The sequence below is a fragment of the Neovison vison genome, chromosome 3 (genome assembly GCF_020171115.1).
Source record: "Neovison vison isolate M4711 chromosome 3, ASM_NN_V1, whole genome shotgun sequence".
Lineage (NCBI taxonomy): Eukaryota > Metazoa > Chordata > Mammalia > Carnivora > Mustelidae > Neogale > Neogale vison.
Genome location: NC_058093.1, coordinates 15,594,110 through 15,602,465, shown reverse-complemented (window position 1 = coordinate 15,602,465; position 8,356 = coordinate 15,594,110). Strand labels below are relative to the sequence as shown.

General features: G+C 40.7%; 1 protein-coding gene across 2 annotated transcripts; it reads right to left on the bottom strand.

The window, feature by feature from the left end:
* Window positions 1-1,337: 1,337 nt before the first annotated feature.
* Window positions 1,338-7,565, bottom strand: CTLA4 (cytotoxic T-lymphocyte associated protein 4). 2 transcript variants are annotated; one of them, XM_044240822.1, is made up of 4 exons: window positions 7,324-7,565; window positions 4,384-4,731; window positions 3,805-3,914; window positions 1,338-2,526 (listed from the first exon to the last, which is right to left on the bottom strand). In XM_044240822.1, the coding sequence occupies exons 1-4, from the start codon at window positions 7,430-7,432 to the stop codon at window positions 2,422-2,424; spliced, it is 672 nt and encodes a 223-aa protein (XP_044096757.1). In that variant the 5' UTR covers window positions 7,433-7,565; the 3' UTR covers window positions 1,338-2,421. The 2 variants fall into 2 exon arrangements, with proteins under 2 accessions (XP_044096757.1, XP_044096758.1); XM_044240823.1 differs by lacking the exon at window positions 3,805-3,914.
* Window positions 7,566-8,356: the final 791 nt, after the last annotated feature.

Below are 8,356 nucleotides of genomic sequence, written 5' to 3'. Positions count from 1 at the left end.
CTTTTTTAAGAAGGATTACATTTTTTCAAAATTGATAATGAGTAGAGAAGTCAGTGCTTAACCCCATAGTTAATGGTAGAGTTTCAGGTAATGGTAAAGGAGATATTAAGCTTATTTAAAGTAGTCCCTTGTCTAATGATGTCTGAAAGATATGTGAAAGGTCCTTTATCTAAGGCCCTCCCTGTCATTGAAATTTCCCATCAACTGTGGAAAAGAATTATCTCTCTAAATACATAAAAAATAGAAATAGTAACACACCACCCATTTGGGACTCCTAAATTGTGTGTTTCTCCATGGCTTCCTATCAAAGGCCAAGAGAACAAGAGGTACAGTCTTCAACATAGTAGGAGCTCATTCTAAGCCTTTGTGATTACTGTATTTTCAAAGACATACTCATTTTTATTTTAAAAATCTTTATGGAATGCTCACTTTGTGCTGTCTCATTTGTCTGTTAGCACCTGCAGGAAAAAAGGGAGAGAGAGAGAGAGTACTATAGTGAGCAGGAGAGAGGGGAGGCTGCCTACACAGTGACTGTCAAAATTTGATGGGCATAAGAAGTACTGGGGCACTTGTTGGGAGAGGAAACTCCTGGCCCCATCACCCAAAGCTTCTGATTCAGTCCATCTGAGGTTAAGCACCTGAATCAACATTTTTGGTAGATGACTCAGTTGATTCAGTTATAGGTGGTGCCTGGCCATGCTGAGAAGCATTACACAAGACAATGGCAGGATGTAGAAGTCAAGAATAAGAAAACTTAAAAGGAAATCAAGTAGACTGAGGCCACACATTGGTTAACCAAGAATCACAGAGAGCTCAGTGGGCCAGGCCCAGGTCTGCCAACTGATAGCATCACAGGGACCACAGGTATGTTTTCCCCTCATGCGTGAAATAGTCCATTCAGAAGCCACAAAGGAAAGCTCCATTTACTATGGAAGCAGATCAAAATGTCCGCAAGGAACATGACTGACAATACAGGAGTTGCCATAGCAACTGTGTGAGTGGAGTTGAGAAATTTATAGGCAAGAAAGAGGAGATGAAGAACTTGTACTAGAGCTAATCTGTGACTTGTAAAGGCCTTATGCTGTTATTTGTAGTAATCTGCTTTATATTTAAAATAGTTGGGAAGAAACCAAAAGGACAGAGGAGGAGTTCCTTCCAACAATGGCTTCCAGGTTATAGCTGGTGGACAACTGACTCATGAAGCGTTATTTGTCTTTTCATCAATCTGTACCAGAATTCCTAATAATGAAGACTTCACCAACTGATGAATGAATAAATTAAAAACAAACTCAAACACAATATTTAAATGCAAGGATGATAAAGACAACTCTGGAAAATGACCACCACAGATTTTTATTTAATTAAAAATATTATACATGTTGTTGCATTTTCATGGAAAATAGTGAATTAAAAAACACCAACAGTGTTAGTTTTCAGAAACCCTCATCACCCTGTTCTACCACCTGCTGCTGTTTTCTGTCCATGGCATTAACCATGTGTAAGGAATTGAGGCTCTCATGAAACTAGAGCTTCCTTGAAGTTCATACCTACAAGACTCCCAGAATGAGCCATTTACTTGACGATGGTGTTCTATGGAGTTAAATCAGACACACCAGTCTTGACTCCCTTGCAAAGCTTTGAATGGAGCTAACATAAAAGCCCAAAGCACATGTCAATACCAATTCAGCCTAGTGTGGCCACAGGAATCATCTATGACCTCATCCAGTTCCCAAGCCAGCTACCAAGTGACCTTATATTCTACCTGGTGTATTAGTGTCCTGAGCCCCTCCATAAAACTTCCCCTGAACCTCTGGTAGGAAGACACTGCCATATAGTGTTCATATTAAAACCGTCAGCAAATACACAAAAGCACATGTGGCCCCCATGCACAATACTATCAAATAAAAAATATATATTGGTACAATACAACCTTTGGAATCACTGGCTAAAATATAGCCATGTGAGTTTTTTTAAAGTCTTCATGTAATTCTACATTTAAGAAAAATAACACAAAAAGTTACCTTGAAAACATCACTTCAGCTATAAAGTCTCACATGTAAATACAAAGTGTGTACAATATCTCCTCTCCCCAACTCCCCTTCCTTGTTTTCTTTGGGCTGAACCACTCCCGAACCTATATCCCTGACCCCACATCATAATGCTGCATCCCCATGTTGCTCCCAAGTGATACTTTTACTAAAATTGGATCTGATGTGACAGAAACATCCTGGCTCTGTTTTCTTGCACCTTTGCTTTGAATCGTAGCACACTTCATTTGGGTTCTGCATCCAGCTTTATATTAAAGAGAGATGAATCACCCCCAAAATATACAAACAAGCAAACATAGCTGGATAGTACAAAGTTTGAATTGCCTCAGCTCTGAGAAATTGGAAAATGTTCTTTCTTCTTCATAATGGTCTCTCAATTGATAGGAATAAAATAAGGCTGAAATTGCTTTTCACATTCTGGCTCTGTTGGGGGCATTTTCACATAGACCCCTGTAGTAAGAGGACTTCTTTTCTTTAGCTGCCAAACACAAAAAGGAACAATAATTATTATTAAGAAATACAGAAGCCATTTCTAGCCATAATAGGGCTCAACAAACAATGGGTCCCTACTCCGTTGAAAAAGTGAATGTACACATACAGAATTATAAGCCCCAGGAGATTTTCTTGATTCAGTCATTACAATTCACTTTAAATAAATCACTCAGTGCTACTGATGTAAAATAGCAATCATTTTCCCTGACTGCAAGAGAGGAGGAAGACACTTTGAGAAAGCGTTAGAAAGGACACCCAAAATACCTATGGTAATTGACTGCAACTTATCCGTGAGGACAAGACTTTCATAAGATACTACACTTCAGTTATTCTGTTCTAGAGCTGTATTTCTCATCTCTACTCCTCATAAACTTTTTACTGCTTTTGTCTGTCTGCCTTAATTCCCAATTTTTATCACCTCCATAATTTGAGATTCTAGTCTACTGGTCTGTGTGGCAGTTTCTAGCAAATGAGGTAGGAAGAATCTACAGCAATACAACAAGTTGATTAGAGGATCTTGGGATCGAGTTGAGGGGAATGAGGCTGTAGGGGAAGAGAGTAAGAGAGCCCTGGAAGGAGAAGGTTGTCGTGATAAAGCCATCCATAGGCAGAGGAGGGCTGAATGAGACCATCAGAACGAAATCCTGACAGGAAGCCTGATTTTACACTTCCATCTCTCCCAACAACTGCACTAAATAAAACTGGCATTCTTATTTACTGGGCTTGAGGGGAAGGCAAAACTTCCCATTTGAGCAGACTGGGTAATGGGGAACCCAGGACAGGACAGTTGCGTGGACAGCTATAGTTGGACAAGGAAGGCACAAGCAGGGTGATACCAAGAGATAGCTTCTGGGTGAAATAGAGGGATGTTAAGGGGGAGAGTAAAACCCATCCAGGTGGTCTTCTGTAGCAGTATTTGGCCCAACCTCATCTTATGTTTTAGGGTTATTAAGTACAACTTTCTTGAAGACGAAGAGCAAAACAGCTGCCCGTGTTGTTCAAATGGTTACTCAAACTGAAACCCTGTTCAGAAGCACACAAACATTCAATGTCAAACACACTCATCTAAAGTGTTAGTCATCTCGAAACCTCAAAGGCCAGTGCCAAGGGTTCTAGTGCATTCTTTACCACTGTCCTTCCTTTACCACTTTTCTTCATTTATTGCTTCATCTCCAGAAAACTGAACTCAACAGCGTCATTTGGTCAGTTGCTATCACTGAAGACATCCTCACCAAAAGTGGTGTGTTGTCAGCACTGCACTCACCATTTTGCTCAAAGAAATAGCTGTGATAAGGAAACTATAAAAAAACAGCCCCGAACTGACTGCTGCAAGGATCCAGAGGAGGAAATCAGAATCTGGGCAAGGTTCAGGATCTACAACAGAAAACAAAGCAGAGTTTCCATGAGACATTCTTTAAACTGTAAGGCCCTACTCCCTTCACTAGTGAGAAAAGGAAGAGGTTCTGGAAGAGCTTCCAACCTTGGTGTCTACCCCTAAATAGTATTGCTAGGCCATAGGTAAGTCTGGCTGCTGGAGGGCACTTCCCGTAGAATGTCCTATCAGAGGCCCAGGGCCAAACTTCATGAGAGTTATCACTCCAGAATGAGTGCCTCAACCTCCAGTAGAAAAAAAAAAAAACACTAACCCCAACCCATTTTATTTTTAGTCAGAATGCTGAGTGGCCACCCCTATTAACCAGACTACCCAGCCTTATGCCAAAGAACTCTTAAAGAATATCCATAATCCTAAAATGAACCACCTAAAGCTAAGGAACAAAACTGTTTTCATGCTAAGAAGACAGCAATCCAAAAGATGGCAGCTTAGTGATATGGATTTGCTCACCAATGACATAAATCTGGGTTCCATTGCCCATGCCTACATAGTAGGGTGGCGGGTACATGAGCTCCACCTTGCAGATGTAGAGCCCTGTGTCCATGGCCCTCAACCCTTGGATGGTGAGGTTCACTTTGTTTCCACTGGAGGTGCCAGTGCAGGTAGAATCATCTAGGAAGGCCAAGTCATCCTCCACTGTGTATGTCGTGGCACAGACTTCAGTCATCTGGCTGCCGGCCTGCCGTAGCACTGTCACACGGACCTCGGCGGCATTGCCTGAAGACCCATACTCACACACAAAGCTGGCAACACCTCGGCTGCTGGCCAGAACCACTGCAGGCTGGGCCACGTGCATCCCTAATAAGAGAAAATTAGAGGGAACTCAGTGAACCAATGCTCACCTACCACCAGGCTCAAGCAAAATCTCCAGCTAACTGAAGCTGATCTTTGATGGGTACTTCACCTTTCCACTTTTTCCAGCTTCACCTTTCAGCCCTTCTCTTCCTTCAACAAACACTCCCCATCCATTCCCTTCTCCCCCATCCCATCCCCTCCATTTCTTAGCTGTCTTCCAGCTAATCTCCATCAGGTGTTTACCTTTTGGACAAGAGTTTCCTGTAGCAGGAAAAACATTGATGTGACAAACTGCAGTCAAATGCTCTTGAACCAGGGATGATGTGACAAACTGAAGGGCTTGGTCCTACCATGTAATATGTGACTTGGGGCAAGTCATGCCTTCCCTATAGCCTTCATTTTCCCTCACAAGCAGTTAAGAGGGTATTAGGTCAGATGATAACAGAGTGCCTTCCACCTCTGGTATTCTAAGGTTAAAATAGAACTGTAGGAACTATAATGAGCAGTAGGAGAAATTTTGGAGGTTGAGGTACAGAATCTTGCCTTATTTCTCAGTACATAACTTATAAACTTCTGCTTATATTTACTCGGTCATGTACCTCTATCTGTCACAGTGGCTGAACCCTGGATCACTCTGCCAGCCAACACATTCCCTAGCATTATTATCAGAGAGAGGGATGCTGCTAGATGAAGGAAGCCACAGAGTAGAGGGCACTAGGTCGTTTCCTCTGTAGGCTGAGGCAACCCTGCTGTTAACTTCTTGGGCTTCCCCTGCCACCGCCACCACCTCTTCCGCCAGTCTCTCTCCTTCACTCAAACATGCTCATGCTCCTTTGTTCTTTCTCCTTCTGGCTTTTGCAGGATAAGGGAGGCTAGCTCTCCATTGAAAAAGACTTGTGTCATCTACAAAATGGTAGCTTCATGTCAAATTACCTTCCTATAACTAACTTGTCCCCTTTCTAGTCAACCACACACCTGACACTCAAAACTTGGAAGAAACAAGTCACTCATTCTGATAAAATCCTTTGATATCTTACATACCATTGATTGCAAAAACAAATAAACTAAGTGGCATTTACATCCTCCATGATCCAATCCCAACCTATCACTCCAGTCTGAGTTTCTAGGACACCTCCTCCTGTGTATAAATCACTCTACAGAAATAACTCTATCACTAGTCCTTTTTCCCAAGTACATGGACTGAGCAACATCTGTCCTCAGAAGAAAGAATAGAATGATAGCAGCCATTGCTATAGTTAATCCAGCAGCCCTGGCTGACTAGGTAATAGTCTTCTTCTACAACCCTCATCCCTGTCTATCAGAGCAACTTTGCACTGTTATAACTCCATTGTGGTATTTAATCAAGTTTTACCCAGTATTAAAGTTTTTGTGTACTAATCATACCTCTTGCAGCTTCTGTCTTTGGCTTATAAACTCCTGGGAGCCACCATTAGAACCTACCCACATGAGCACTCAATAATCTTTATTGTACTGACATTAAGCCCAAAGACAATTTTCCTGCCTTCCCCCAGGCAAATTCTCAGTTATCACCAGTAAATCTGGTCACACTTATTTTTCAGTGGAAGAATCTCAGTTACAGGTTGAGATAAATTTTCTACAAAGGAAAGGTAATTATTTCTAAGAGTATTTAATCTTTACATGTTCAGAATATGTAGAATAGGAAAATGCACATGAGTCGTTCTTATCTGGTAATAATTTATCAAATACCTTTTGAGCACCCAAGTATTTCATATAAACCACATGGTTTCTTAACTGAGACAGTCTAGAGAGAAATAAAGTTGAAATTCAGTGAAAATGTTCACCATTTTATGTTTTAAAGCAAACCCGGTATTAACCTCTAAAGAGCTTTATTTCACTGAAAACTGGGGAATCTGCATTCAAAGTCCACAAATAGGTCAGGTGGCAATTAAGTATCTTGTGCCAAACAGACTGATGGTTTTCACTGTTTTTCTTTCTTTCTTTCTCTCCCCACCTTTTTGATTTACAATTTCAAACTGCTATCATTTTTTAAAGTAATTAACTAACTAGTTTATAGAATTGACTGAGGACCTTAAAACTTTGAATTGAGTAAAGAAGGTTTAAATTTTAAACAAGCTGATTCGTTTATAAAAGTGAAGCTCTTAAAATCTTAAATAATGTAGAAAAGAAGCTTAATATAATTTGCTTAAATCCATCTTTTTAAAAAAGGAAATCTTGAGTTCACCCTGATTCCAAGCTTAAATACATTAGGAGCTACGGATATCTTTCCTCTCTTAAATTGCTTAACTTTACAGTATTTCCTTCCAATCTGACAGAAGTGTCTGAAATTGCTCATCTACCAAACCAACTCAGATATATTCATTAAGCTCCTAGTCAATGCCTGGCGCTCCACTATGAGCCTTATCTCTGCTTATTTGCTACTGCCAGATGTCTCCTGCCTGCCTTGGAATACAGAACCATCCAACCCAGGAGACTGGAGTTTTACCTTTAGTTTCTGGCTTTGCTATAAATCACTGTCCTTGACTACTAAAAAGAAATGAAACGCAGGTGGGAGAAACACCTCCTCCACCTTCATCCTGCAAAAGCCTCACTCACCTTTGGAGAAGACGGGGATAAATAGAAGAGAAAACAGAGCAGTGCAGGGCGAGGTCCTAGAAGACCGGTCCGGCTGAACCCCATGCCTCCGGAATCCGAAACAAGCCATGGCTTTATGGGAGCAATGTTCAGGTCTTCAGGAAGCAGAGTGAAACCTTTCAGGATCCTGAAGCTTTGATATGTGTTTGAACCCACACAGAATCAAGGACTTTATATAGCTGGCTTTGATCCCAGGTATGTACAATACATGTGCACACACAGAAGGCACCTGAATAGAAAGCCTTTTTGTTTTGGTTTTACGAGAAAGGAAGCCGTGGGTTTAGCTGTTACGTCGAAAAGATAACCTCAAACACTCAAAATAAAACTGAACAAAACAAGCCAATCCATGGATGGAAAATGCACTCAATTTGAAACTGAAGCTTCTTATTCACTTTGAGGATAAGTGGAGAATTGGAGAATTTCCTGGAGTGCAGGAGTCTCCTTAGGTCCCAATTTGTCCAGTTATCTAGGCATCTTTTACCAGCTAATTTACTCCATTCACATTTCTAAAATTGCTAAGCTGCTGGTCTGAGCCTTGACCATGACAGCATTAGTCTGTGGACATTATTAATAAAAGCTCTGCATTCCCCATCCTGGGAAAGTTTAGAAATAAAAGCTTATTTCTCCAAGCTCCATTTAACGTTTTGTTAAAAGAAAATACCAAAATCATGAGAAATAAACAAATTTGCCTGATTTGCAGATTAGGAAATAGTTCAGGTATTCTTGAAAGCCTTAACAAAGACAAAACAGGGTTGGAGAAGGTCCAGAAAAAGTCAGCCAAATGATCCAAGAGATTCAAACCTCCCATAAGAGGATAGACTTGTTTTTCTTTCTAAAGGGAATTTTTCAAGCATAAAATCCAAGACCAAAGGTTAAATATGACTGAAGTTCTTAAATTTATGAAAACTGTAAACAGGACAAGGTTCATCCTATAAGAGAATACTAAACATCGGGGACTACCTCCCTTAATACTAAGGAGTTTTCATATACTTGA